At 46.0% G+C, this 14112-nt stretch overlaps 1 protein-coding gene and 1 pseudogene across 1 annotated transcript; one reads left to right on the top strand and one right to left on the bottom strand.

Annotated features, from left to right (window-relative positions):
- Positions 1 to 3084: 3084 nt before the first annotated feature.
- LOC139019572 (leukocyte elastase inhibitor-like) lies at positions 3085 to 4546 on the top strand. The gene is made up of 2 exons (XM_070428564.1): positions 3085 to 3104; positions 3412 to 4546. Exons 1-2 carry the CDS (start codon positions 3085 to 3087, stop codon positions 4544 to 4546), a joined length of 1155 nt encoding a protein of 384 aa, XP_070284665.1.
- A 308-nt stretch (positions 4547 to 4854) lies between these two features.
- On the bottom strand, positions 4855 to 5014 carry LOC139020243 (small nucleolar RNA SNORA21; annotated as a pseudogene).
- Between the last annotated feature and the right edge of the window lie 9098 nt (positions 5015 to 14112).

The raw sequence follows: 14112 nt of genomic DNA, 5'->3' as shown, positions 1-14112 counted from the left end.
CCAGGAGGGGGTGTGCAGGAGGCAGCCGATCAATGATTCACTCTCATCACTGATGTTTCTATCTTTCTCCCTCTCCCTTCCTCTCTGAAATCAATAAAGATATATTAGAAATAAAAAAATAAAAAAGCCAAAGAGAGGAGAAGTGTGGTAGGCAGTTAGATAGACATGAGCAGAGCAAGGGCAATGGGCCAGTACAGAAGGTCACCAGGGTGGAAAGCCCCAGGTCCTAGCAACTGAAAAAACTGGGAAGCAAGGACCTCGCCCCCAGGGTAACCTAAGCTTTCATCCCTATCATCTCTGGTCATGCGGTGTAGGCCTCCTGGCCTTACATGACCCTGGTCATGCAGTTCGCATTCTCCCCTGACCTTCCCTCCCCTGGCATGTTGCTAGTCATGCAGGTTTGACCCCTTTAGAGGGAATGAACAAGCGGCCTGGAAAATAGCCCTAAGCATCAAGCCCCCAGGACAGTGAGGTTCTGATCTGCATCAAACACATCTAGACCTCAGTTGTGTGTCAGCTCCAGGACCAGAAAAGCAGCAAAACCAGACAAGCAACACCAAGGCTGACCTCAGGACCAGCTGCATTGATTGACAGCCTGCCCTGGTGCTGGCCAATCAGTGGAGATCATGATCCTGAGAGGACACACCTGGAAAGCTGATGAATATTCCATTAAGATCCTCCCCTAGGACCGCCCCTAAAATCCCCACATTTGAAAGCCCTTAGGACTAAGGACGGGAGCAGGCCCAGGCCTTTCGCCTTCCCCTCTCCTTCCCCCAGGCGCATTACCTTCACCCTTCTCTCTCCTACGCTCCAAGGGCCCTTCTTTTGCCTCTGTAACTTGTCTCCTGAGCTCATTTCTTCTACTGCTCACTTCTTCTACCTCTGTGACTTTCTAAATAAACTTTTTTTTTATAGTTTGAGTCTTGGCTCTGAATTCTTTCTTTGCTAGAACTCTAGTACCCAGGTTGCTGAACCCAGGTCCCATCTGGCCCCAGGTCCCATCTGACCCTATGGGTCTAACTAACACCTGGTGCAGTCCAGGCTGCCGCCAACAGGAGGTCCTGGATCAGGCAGTTAGAAATTCCTGACCGACTTTTCAATTGCAGCAGAACCTCGTGGGATTGGGAGTGGAGACAGAAAGTTTATGCTACTCTTTAAAGAATGTTGGCCAAGGAAAGGAGGAGGAGAGGCCACCCATCCTCCAGATAAAGCTTTTGCTTTTCTGTAGTGTGTGATCTAGTACCTGCCAAGTCACGTGACCCCGCCAGACCCACCACTTCCCTCGGGTGTCTGAGGGAGGCAGGAGAACAGGGTGTGTGCACGCAGAGGTCAACATCCAGAAGTGGCTGATGTCGATGCCGACAGCTGGCTTTGCCAAGCATTAGTAGTTCAGGACTTAAATGGTCCTGAAATGTGGGGTGAAGACACCTGCTCGGCATTACAGTGAGATATTGAGACTTAAATGGCCAATAATAAAAAGAGAACTGTCTGGTAAGAAAACACAAAACCAAAAGTGAAAGTGTTGTGGTTCGTTTTTATAATACTTGGTTTAAGGTTCTGGAAAGCAGGCAATCTCCGACACTACTGCTGAGGATTTAAATTGGCACAACCTGATGCACAAGTCACCGAAGAACAACTTAAAAGCTCATGTGATATTGTGATTTTAGTAAAAAGTATATATGGTTTTCATTGGTTCTGGCACAGAGCTCCTAAAACCCTTGGAATTTCCTAAGTGGAGAGACTGGAAAAGGTGTCTTTTGTTATGTTAATGAAGCGACTTCTGGAAAGCCCCTAGGTCACCTAAGGATAGGAGCTGGTTGCCAGGGCGATAAGCCTTGTGATTGGAAGGTAGAACTTTCAGTCCCGCCCTCCAGGATTGGGGAGGGAGGCTGGAGCGGGAGATTGAATTCAATCACCAAGGGCCACAGATTTAACCAATCATGACTCTGTAATGAAGCCTCCGTAAAAACCGAAGGACAGGGCGGGGGGGTTGGAGAGCTTCCAGGTTGGTGAACGTGTGGAGGTGCTGGGAGCCCTTGGAAACTCCTTCAGCTTCTCCGTGCATCTCTTCCATCTGGCTGTTCCCGAGTTACATCTTTTTATAATAAACTGATAATCTGGTAAGTACGATGTTTCTCTGAGCTCTGTGAGTCACTGTAGCAAATTAACCCAAGGAGAGGGTTGTGGGGACCCCTGATGTTTAGCGAGTCTTTCAGAAGCACAGGTAACAACCTGGACTTGTGATTGGCACCTGAAGTGGGGGGCAGTCTGGTGGGCCTGAGCCCTTAACCTGTGGGATATGACGTTAACTCTAGGTAGACAGTGTCCGAATTGAGTTGAAATGCAGGACACCCAGCTGGTATCTAAGAATTGCCTGATGGGGGATGTGGGGGGTGGGGAACTCACACACTGGAATAGAATTGGAATCAGAATTGTAGTGCTCATTTAGCCCAGCAATTCTGCTTACACAAACGTAGCCTATAAAAGTCATAACGGATATCTGCAAAGATTTATTTACAAGAATGTTCTCATAGCTTTCTTTAAAAGAGTAATAAACTGAAAACAATGTAAATGTCCAATAATAGGGAATTGGTAAACATATATCTCCATAGAATGCAATACCATGCAGCAATTTAAAATGTTGGGTACAGATCAGAACCTCATCAGTTCCTAACCAGAGCTCCGACCAGAACTTTGGCTGGAGATCCTGGCTAGAGGTCCTGACTAGGCTGCTGATCAACTGAAGGCTGTCTTCGTGTCATTTCTTCTTCGCCGACTCCGTCCACACCTTTGGGGACCCCTGGACCCGCTGGGATTGGACCCCAGCAGAAATTTGCAGCAGTATTCACAATAGTCAAAAGGTGGGGACAAAACAAAATGTGGTATATACATAAAATGAAGTATTAGCCTTAAAAAGGAAATTCTGATGCATGCTATGACACGGATGAACCTTGAAGACATTATACTAAATGAAACAAACCAGACACACACACAAAATAAGTATCGGATGATTTCACTTCTATGAAGTATTTAGAGTGTAAATTTCATAGAAGCTGAAAGTGGAAGGTTATTTGGCAAGGGGCTATGGGAGGTGGGGCCTGGAAGTGAGTGTGATGGGTACCGAGTTTCCGTTTGGGATGATGAAGTAATCTGGCGATGGATGTTGGTGATGGTTGCACAATAATGTGAATGTACTTAATGCCACAGAACTGCACACTTCAAAGTAGTTGAGATACAAAATGTTATATTATGTATATGTTAACAGAATTTTAAGAGACAAAAATAAAATAAAAAATAAAGCCCCCCCCCCCAAAAATAAAAAAATAAAAAATAAAATAAAATGTTGGGTACATCTTCAGATCCAGAGCCCCTCCCAGGCAGCTAGCCACGGGCCTCTGTCCTGTGTTGTAGCCTCACCACGAAGCAGCTGAGCTTGGCCAACACCCGGTTCGCCGTGGACCTCTTCCGCACACTGAAGGACAACAGCCCCTCTGGGAACATCTTCATCTCCCCCATGAGCATTTCCTCAGCGCCGGCCATGGTCTTTCTGGGGGCCAGAGGCACTACCGAGGCACAGATGTCCAAGACGCTTCACTTCGATGCTGTTAAGGAGATTCATTCAAGTTTTCAGAGTCTGAATGCTGATATCAACAAGCGTGGAGCTCCCTATATTCTCAAACTTGCTAATAGGTTATACCGAGAGAAAACCTGTGAGTTCCTCCCTGAGTCCTTAGCTTCAACCCAGAAAATGTGTGGTGCTGAACTGGCCAGTGTAGATTTTCAGCGAGCCTCTGAAGATGCAAGAAAGGTGATAAACGCGTGGGTCAAAGGGCAGACTGAAGGGGAAATTCCAGAATTGTTGGCTGCAGGCGTGGTTGATAATATGACCAAACTTGTGCTAGTTAATGCCATCTATTTCAAAGGAAACTGGCAGGAGACATTCAGTAAAAAGGCCACAACTGATACACCGTTCAGATTGAATAAGAAAGACACAAAAACAGTGAAAATGATGTATCAGAAGAGCAAATTTCCATTTGGCTACATCAAGGACCTCAAGTGCCGGGTGCTGGAACTGCCTTACCAAGGCAGGGACCTCAGCATGGTCATCCTGCTGCCAGATGACATCGAGGACGAGGCCACGGGTCTGAAGAAGATCAAAGAACAATTGACCCTGGAAAAACTGCATGAGTGGACCAAACCTGAGAATCTGAGTTCCATTAAAGTCAACGTCCACCTGCCCAGGTTCCAGCTGGAAGAGAGCTACCACCTCACCTCTCACCTGGCCAGCCTGGGTACAGAGGATCTCTTTAATAGCAAGGCTGATCTGTCTGGCATGGCAAGAGCCAGAGATCTTTTTATATCAAAAATTATCCACAAGTCTTTTGTGGAAGTTAATGAGGAAGGCACAGAGGCAGCGGCTGCCACAGCCGGAATTTTAATGGTGCCAGAAACTGAAAATTTTGTGGCCGACCATCCATTCATTTTTTTCATTCGACACAATCCCTCAACTAACATTCTGTTCTTAGGCAGACTTTCTTCCCCTTAGAGACTGTGGAAACCCAAGGTCAAGCTCAGAGCTGTATCACTGGCCCTTTCAAAGATATATGAAAGTTATATATCTTCTACAATAAATCTACCACCCCCCCCCCCCAAAAAAAAATCTGTAACTTCCTTCGTAATGTCAGCTCTGTGGGCTGTTTACACCCATTAACTTTGGCATAGGTATCTATTTTCCTTTTTTTATATTGAAAAATTTAGTGATTGCTTTTGAATGCACCAAGCAGATATGTAGACTCTTGACAGTGTAGTAAACGAAGAAACTGCTGTACTCTCTTTTTTTTTTTTTCCGGAACACCTTGTCACACCACCGATTGAAGCAAAGCAACACAACACGCTGCCGCTTCACCCAAAAGCGGTGTTTTTCCTTTGCCCTTTCTTGACGGCTCAGTGGTGCTGTACTGTCTTGGTAGCCATGAGTTTCACAGATAGACTTCTGGAAGCAATCATAGAGAGACAGTCATTGCTGAAGGGAGGCTTAAAAACAGACATTCAATTGAAATATAGGAGAGCAGCCCAATTAAGGGTTGGATTATGAAGATAAATTTGCCTTGGCCAGTGTTTCTGACCCTTTGTTCTACAGGATTAGTGTTCTGTTATAGCCCCTCTGATTTCAAACGATTAAAGAGCTTATTTTCCTTTAAAAAAAAATAAAATAAAATGTTGGGTAGATGACTATTTAAGAACCCAGAAAAGTGTTTACAATACATTATTAAATTTAAAAAAATTCCCAAAAGATAATGAGTATGTTAAATGTGTATGTATGTGTGTGGATGTGTATATACATACTCACACATGCACTTATACTAGTATATACTCAAAAGACTGGAAGATTGTACATCAAAATAGTAACCCATACAAATGAAAGACTGGAGAATATGCACCAAAAAGGAACAGTAAGAAATTTCTGGGTAGTATAATGATGGTAGTTTAAATTTACCTTTTGTTTTCTCAAATATTTATGTATAGCTTTTGTAATTAAAAATTACTTTGAACATAATGAAAATAGTTTAATATAACAAAAGTGCTTCATATAACAAAAGTCTTTTTAAATATAAAAGTAATCGAATCTGATCATTAGAAATTAAGGAAAAATTAAGTGTTCTATGCCCCTAATTCTTCAAAATCAAATTTCCCACAGGAAATCACGAATAATTTTGTTATATCGCGGTAGACTTTTTCTATATAAATATATGTACACTTTTCAAAGTAATTGAAAACTTGTTTTTTATTTTAGCTAAAGTGGAAGGCCAGGTCAGAGGTCTGCAAACTTTTTCTGTAAAGCTCAATAGTAAATATTTCAGCTTTGTGGTCAGTCTCTATTGGAGATTAGTCAATGCTGCCATTATAGTGTAAAAGCAGCCGTAAAATAATATGTAAACAAATGAGTATGGCTGTTTTCCAATAAAACTTTATTTACAAAAACAAGCAGTGGGCCAGACTTGGCTCATGGGCCATAGTTTTCAGACCCCTGGACTTAGGTGAACAAATAAACAAACAAAATGCCAACTTTCTGAGCATGCTGGCCAAAGAAGACAGCTTATTTGGTTCCTGTTCCATGTTTACATCAGCTGCAGTTCCAATGTCCATGTTTCTGGGTTGCCACATAGTACTTCTTCCTGTTCAACATCAGTAATAATGATGCCCTTTTACTTCCTGATTGACCCACGTTCAACCTGGGGTCCACATAGCAAGGGCCACCCCACCAGGCTATGTGGATGTGGGTCCCACACCAACCTACTGAGATCAGCCACTCTGGCACCACTCATTGAGCACTCACTGTGGGCAGGGCACTGGGTTGCTATTGCAGCCTCATACATATCATTGTGATCAGGGCCCATGTTTTGTACACTTTGTATTTCCAATGTCTGGCCCAGTGCCCAGCACATATGGCTCTCAAAAGTAGAGTTGAATGAATGAATGAACTATAAGCTAAGAAAGGATCCTCAGGCACTGCAGCTTGGTAATGAAAAAAGTGCAGGCACATAGTAGGTGTTTCATAGACACGAGTCTCCTCAGCGCCGCGGTTCTCAACCTGTGGGTCGCGACCCCTTTGGCAGTCGAACGACCCTTTCACAGGGGTCGTCTAAGACCATCCTGCATATCAGATATTTACATTAAGATTCATAACAGTAGCAACATTACAGTTATGAAGTAGCAACGAAAATAATTTTATGGTTGGGTCACAACATGAGGAACTGTATTTAAAGGGCCAGAAGGTTGAGAACCACTGCCTTAGCATCTGTACAAAACAAACTAGTGCTTTAGAAATGTGCTCCTCAAAGTCCTATATAAATTGGAATCACTTGGGCTTCATATTAAAATTAAGGTTTTGATTCAAGAGGTCTGGGTTGAGGCCCGAGATTCTCTGTCTAGCCTTTTCAGGGGATGCTGATTCCGAGGTAACAACTGAGCACTACATGCCTCCCCAAAGCCTCAGTCACCTGCCCACTACTCCTTGGGAAGCTGAGTGATGCTGGGTAAGAGAAGAAGCCCCTGTCAAGATGGGTCTCCCAGAGAACCCCACCTGTACAGACCTTCATGGCCCAGAATTAGGTCCTGTTTTACAGATCTAGCAATTCTGTTTGTCAGTCCTTCTGGCATAACGAGACTATCCTGACCACAAAGCATTCTGGAGGCTTCTACTGAAAAAGAAAAGGCAGACTGAAGGAATCGACCAGGACAGGTCAGACTGTTCTTTCCTCCTCTTCCGCTCCAGAGAGAGTCCAGCATTTCAAGTGGCCACATCTCAAGGAGCAGAGCAAACTCCGGAAGACAGAGCCCAGTGTTGCTACCCCGGAGTTCAATTCCAGGTGAGGAAGGGCACCCAGGCCTCCTGACTTAGGGAGCCAGAGCTCTCTGGGGCAGATGGATGCATAAGTCAGAGTATAGGGAGGCCAGTGAAGTTGTTGAGAGAGATGTCAGGGACAGGTACTAGAGAACAGGGAAACAAAGGCAATCCAAAAAGCAGGGCCCTGGGCCCTGGGCTAGTCAGCAGACTGGCCACACATGGGGGACTGTCCCTGAGGAGGACAGGCACCCACGGCCCTTGGGACACGCAGCACAGACGCTGAGACAGTCTCCAGATCCACACACTAGTGGGGAAGAAGCTAACACACTGCCATCCAGGACTCCAGGATTCCACTCTGGCCTCCATCCAGCCGCTGTAGGTGATTATTGCTGACAGCTGAGACTGGCAGAAACTAGCACAGAAGCCATCAGGTAATGCCAAGTGGAATCCTGTAAGCGAAGCATGTCAAACTCATGGTCCGTGGGCCGCATGCCTCGCTTATTTGGCCCGTGTTAGCCTTTGAGTTTGACATGCTTGCAAGCCATCTCAACTAGTTTATCGTAAGGAACATCACTGCCCACCGTGACAGGCAAGCCTTCACACCCTCTTCCTGGTGGAGGAAGCTGAACTAGTACCCTGAGGAGGCTGCATGGACCAGGTCCTCGGGGTCTGCTTAGGTCCAGTCAAGCTTGTCCCTAGCTCTGCCAAGCCCCCGGAACTCACACCTCAGCCAGGACGGAGCCCCTGGGTCTTGGTTGGCCACGTAGGAAATTCAAGCCATTGGGAAATTCAAACCATTTTCTCTGTCCTAGACTTAAATATGACCACACGCCCTCTGTTTTCATTGCCATTAACACCCCAACTCTTCCTTGTTTCCCTGTTTTCATAGCATGTTGTGCATTCCCAATGTCTCAGAATGTTTTTCTTTAGTTACATTTTGAGCTGGATGACTCCTAATGAAGTTCTCTTTATTTCACCAACAAACTGCCCAGGAACGTTCAAATAAGCTGTCCCCTTCTCAGATATAATTTGTGGGCTCTTTTTAACATTGCTTAGTCAGATACTATTTATTAAGCACTTATTTGACTCCTCAAATGATCCTAGGCACAGCAGATGCAAATATAAATAAAATATTCAGTTCAGAAGGGGCTCTTGGCCCAGGGAGGGAGACAATTATGTAAACAAGTATAGATCGTGCAGCTACAATAGGGGCAATAATGGGGTTTCGTCCAAAGCACTGGAGTTCACAGTGGTGCAAAGGATGCCACCCAGAGAACTTGGCAAGGGAGTGAGTCACCGGAGATGCAGCAACTTTGGGGTTGAAGCTGGGCAGATACTGAGTGCACCCATTCTAAGACCACACGCTTTCACATTTTCACATCTCCACATCAGTATGTGTCATACCGTTGCTGGTGGCCAGGTAGGTGGGTAATCGTGTCATAGTTGTCGTTGCCTGGCATCATCAGGCACAATCAGGAATGCATTGGCATCAAAACTTGCAGAATAGGTGTGACCAGCTTGGGAGAAAATTTCAGAGATCATAATGGTGCACTCTTAAGAAATGCAGCATCCCCAAAGCACCAGATGGCAGAGAGGGTGATGCTGTGTGGAAACAAGAATTAAAAAGCGATCAGGGATGAAATGTTCAGCAATTAGATAGTGGTGATGGTTGCATAACCATGTAGTAAACTGAAAACCCCAGAATTGTACCCTCGGAAAGGGGTGAATCTTATGCTGTGTGATTATAGCTCAATTTTTTATTTTTATTTTTTTAGGTGGGAAAATGTTTGGGAAGATTAGAAACATTCTAGAGATAGATGGTGGTGATGGTAAGTACGATATGAATGTGCTTAATGTCACTGAATTGTACTTATAAATGATTAAAATGGTAGATTTTATATGAGATATGTTTTTTTTAATATAATCTTATTTATTTCAGAGAGGAAGGGAGAGGGAGAGAGAGATAGAACCATCAATGATGAAAGAGAATCATTGATCTCTGGCTGGGCCTCAGTTAACTCTTTGAATCTTCATTTACACTCTAAATAGTTCAGGTAGAAGGACAATGTGAGCTCATTTTTGTCCTTCAAACACAGTACTCTGGGCTTTTTGGAAATCTGTACAGTGGGGCCTTGACTTACGAGTGTCCCGACTAATGAGTTTTTTGAGATACCAGCTGTCTCTCAGCCGATTTTTTGCTTTGAGTTGACCGAGTAATTTGAGTTAACGAGCTCCTTAACGAGCCCGGTCTCAGAATGAATTAAACTCGTAAGTTAAGGTCCCACTGTATTTAGGTTGCAATTCGTTCAAATGTTTTTATGATCACTTGTCACCTTTTTGCCATCCAGCCCTAATGATTCTTTTCTGATCAAAGTTTCATCACTTCAAGATGAGCACCATCTTTCTTCAGGGCTGAAAACAGCACCCAAACTCACATGTGCTGGTATCAGAAGATGGATTGGAGGAGAGTAAAGGGCTTGGGTGCGTGCTGACACACCCACTCCATCCTCCCAGAAACGAAGCTCCTCTCACTTCCCAACCAAGCAATGCGGAGTTGGAAGCACAGGGACGGTTGGGACAGAATGGCTCACGAATGAAGAGTTGGGGTTTTGGAGTCTGAGAGGGCTAAGTCTCTGCTGACATGTTTTCAGTGGTGTGCCATTGGGCCGCTGATTTAAGGTCTCTGAGCCTCAATCTGTCTGTAAAATGAGGGTAGGAATAATGCCCACTTTACAAGGGTTCTCGTGAAAATTGAATAATGTGTGTAAACTGCCCAGCAGACTGCATGATACATGATAAACACAACATAAGATTATAACATCGCCATGGGTGGGTCAAAACTGGGGAGTTTGACACGCTTCTCTATCGCCCCAGCAGCCAGTGCAGCCAGCACAGTATGGATGAAGCAGCGTTTTTCAAGTGTTTGAGCATCATCATCATAGGAAATACTTGTATGTTGCAACCCAGAGCACATAAACAGACACCTGGCTTGAACAAAACAAGTTTTACCAAACAATACTGACCTTTACACTCTGAGACCTGATCCTTCATTCATCTATTGTGTTTCCTTTATTTATTTACTTTTGAAAATGTTCAGACCTACAGAAAAAAATTGGAAGAATGACATGTAAACACTCCTCGGTGAGAGCAGGTTTGTCAGCCTCAGCGATGCTGACACTTGGGGCTGGATAATTCTGTGTGGGTGCTGTCCTGTGCATCGCAGGATATGTAGCAGCATCCCTGGCCTCCCCCTACCAGATGCCATTAGCACCCCACACATATACCGAGTCATGACAACCTGTGGTATCTCCAGACATTGTCAAATGTCCCCTGATAGGCAATGTCACTCCCACTGGGACCCGCTGACCTCGCCCCGCCAGCTGTTAACATTTTGCCATGTCACTTTCTTTTTCTCTCAATACACTCAGGCACGCACACAGAGACAAAATTTTGGGTTGAACTATTTGAAAGTACATGACAGACATCATAGCACTTCACACCGCAACAGCTCGGCATGCACCTCCTAAGAATAAAGCCATTCTCTTATACAGCCGCAACTCTGTGTGGCACCTAAACAATTAATGTCCGTGCAGTGTATCTCTCTCCTTCCTCTATGTTGTTTGTAATCCACTAAGTTGGTTTCATGCTCCACGTAAGAGTCATGACCTACAGTTTGAAGATTAGGGAAGGAGGATGACAGCAGTGAACATAACTGTGTCCAAAAGATCTTTTTTTTTAATTGATTTTTTACAGAGAGGAGGGGAAAGGGATAGAGAGTTAGAAACATTGATCAGCTGCCTCCTGCACACCCCCCACCGGGGATGTGCTGCAACCATGGTACATGCCCTTGACCAGAATCGAACCTGGGACCCTTCAGTCCGCAGGCCGAACTCTATCCACTGAGCCAAACCAGTCAGGACCAAAAGATCTTTAAACACCAGAGCAAGTCCGTCCTGGCCAGCGGGAAAGGTGCGCATTAAGTCCCAGAAGTGGACGCTGCTGCTTTTCCCTCCCCGGCTGCTTCCACCACCCGGAGCACAACCCCCAAGGCAGCCTCGGGAGCAGCCGACCCAGCCAGCCCCACCCTGCAGGGAGCCAGCAGCGCTCCCAGGCGCCTGCGGTGTGCCCTGGCCTGTCTGCCCAGGGCTGGCGGGCCTGCCAAGCTGGGTGCACAGCGGCCTGACCACATCACAGGCCAGGGCTCGGGCTCAGGCTCAGGCAGGCCGCCCACCCCTTCCCTGTTTGCTAAGCTCCTTTCCTTAACCTGCACTGGCTCCAGGAAAGTGGTTACAAGTGGATCCAGAAACTGCCAACAGGCAAAGGCTGAGACACATGAAAGTGTGTGAGTCACTGGCCGTCTTTGATTCTCCTGACCTTATAAACCTGGCCTTTGAATCTAGCACCGGGATCCAAAGAGCAGGGAAACTTGAAAACGAATACTACCCAACACGGAGGGAGACGTGGCCCCCGGAGCCCCCTGGGAAATCCCCCAGGAGGTCTGGAGAGCACAGTGAGGAGCAAGAGAGAAGGAGAGCTTCTCCCGGGGCCCGGGGACACCCTCCATCATCCTGGCAAGGAGGCTCGCCCATGTTGGCTCTTGCTTTTGTTTCTTCCACACGAAGGAAACCTGTGCAGGCCTGACTTCCTTGACAGTCAAGGCTTTCCCCAGCTTCAGGTTGAGAAGTAGGGGAGTTAGATCCGCTCTGGTATTTGAAGAGAAAGAAGAATTGACTGAAAAGCCAATGAAAAACCTCCAGCGGAACCTACTGTTAAGTCTAGGAGGCAGTTGTTATGGCAACAGCCCATCACCCCTAAGAAGACCCCAGAATACACGCTATGCATCCCCAAGCCAAGAGTGTTGGAAAGACGGGGGGCAAGATACAGATGGGGAAGTTCAGTGATGAACCACAAAAAGAAATGAACTGCCCCAGAGCCAAAGCAAGGCCATCTCCCTGGCTTCTCCCGCGCTGTTCCAATGAATCGGACCGAAGGGGAAGAAGGCACTTCCAAAGCAGGCGACAGAGCAAGAATGGTGACCACAGGCAGCTACAGGCCACAGTGCCTACATGTGTTCTGACTGCGAACTGCTTTCACCTGCTGTTGTGCCCGGAGTGCCTCCAAGGCTGTTTCATAATCCTAATCATCTCATTTATTTTGTTTTCTGTGTATCTCCCCCGCTGATTACAGGGACATGAGAGCCTTGTCCATTTTGCTATCCTCAATGAGAACATAATAAGCAGCTCTCAAAAGATATTTGAACAATGAGTTAGTGAGGGAGTGAGTGAGTGAGTGAACGAACACAGTCTCCAGCAGGTCAAGTGTGCCCCCCCCCCCCGCCCCGCCCCTTAACAGAAAAAAGCAAAGCACAGAAATGTCAAATTCACCCAGCAAAGCAGTGGTGAGCCTGGGCCTCAAAACCAGAACTCGTGACTCCCGTTCCCACGCTGCCTAAAACCAAGAGACATGCAAATCAGCTGTGTCACTTACTTCTCTCATGTCCTCGGTCCTACAGTTTGGATTCATAGGACAAGGAAGGAAGACTTTGCTTTCATCAGCTTGAGTCTAAAATCCACAGGACACATTTTCAAACTGTGAGGAACTTCCTTTGCACTGTTCTCTTATAGGCACTCCACAGTGAGCCCAGGGCCTGCCTTCGGATGACTGGGTTTTGTCTTCAGCATCCCCTGCAACCCTTTCCCCACCCACAAGATGAGCACTTAGCACCCTGTGATTGCTGAAGAGGCCCAACCAGAGTCAACTCCCAGGTTGGTAACAGTTTTCTATGTTCTGGAGAACAGAACTGGTTGGATAGATAAATGCCTAATTTTAAGAGGCCCAGAGGGATAAAATGACTCAAATTAGATCACAAACAAGTTGGCCAGGGTGAATGACCTGGATGTATAGTTAAAGGGGAGGCAAAAAAAGAAGGAAGGAAGGAAGGAAAGAAGGAAGGAAGGAAGGAAGGAAGGTAGGTAGGTAGGAAGGAAGGGAGGAAGGGAGGAAGGAAGGAGGCAAAGACAAGGAAAAAATACCCTGTGATGTTTCAAGCATTTCAGATCAGTACATGAGAAAAGAAACATTTAGGGACATAGGGATCGTCCCAGGATCTCTCCCACTACCAGCACAAGTGATCATCCCTCTACCTCCCCACACCCAGCTATGACTTCTTATTAATTGATCCCATTCCATCTCTTTTAAAAGCACTGAGGATTGTGCTGGTTTATCATCTCGGAACCCGAGTCTCTGATATCACAAGGATATTGTACAAGAACAAGCTAAGAACAGAACTAAATTGTGTGACTTCCTGCCAAATCCCTAAAAGTTGGCATACACACACACACACACACACACACACACACACACACACACACACACACGGCTCTCAGGCACTGTCACCAGCACTTCCCACAGCCCAGCTAGAGAGTCCCTGAGAATTCACACTCTGAGGCAGCCATCTGCCCGCAGCTGAGCCTTGTGCTGCTCTGGGGCACCCCACCAGACAGTGAGAAGGAGAAGGGTACTCTCTGTTGATGCCGTCTGGCCCAGGCCCTGGCTGGTGTTCTCCAAATGGTATTTCAATCTTCCCAACAACTCCACAAAAATCCCCTCTCAACAAATGAGGAATTTAAGTCCCAGAAAGGCAAAGTACTGAGAACACAGCTACAAATCTGACTCTGAACCGTTTGCTCTTTTCATTAAACCAACTCCCAGCTCTTCCTTCTAATTTATTTCAAGCTGAAAATACACAGATTTCTATTCTCAAA

Source organism: Myotis yumanensis, unplaced genomic scaffold, assembly GCF_028538775.1.
Source record: "Myotis yumanensis isolate MYYU_CA2020_CCGP unplaced genomic scaffold, mMyoYum1.0.hap1 SCAF_11, whole genome shotgun sequence".
Taxonomy (NCBI): Eukaryota; Metazoa; Chordata; class Mammalia; order Chiroptera; family Vespertilionidae; genus Myotis; species Myotis yumanensis.
This window is presented reverse-complemented; position numbering and strand designations above follow the sequence as displayed.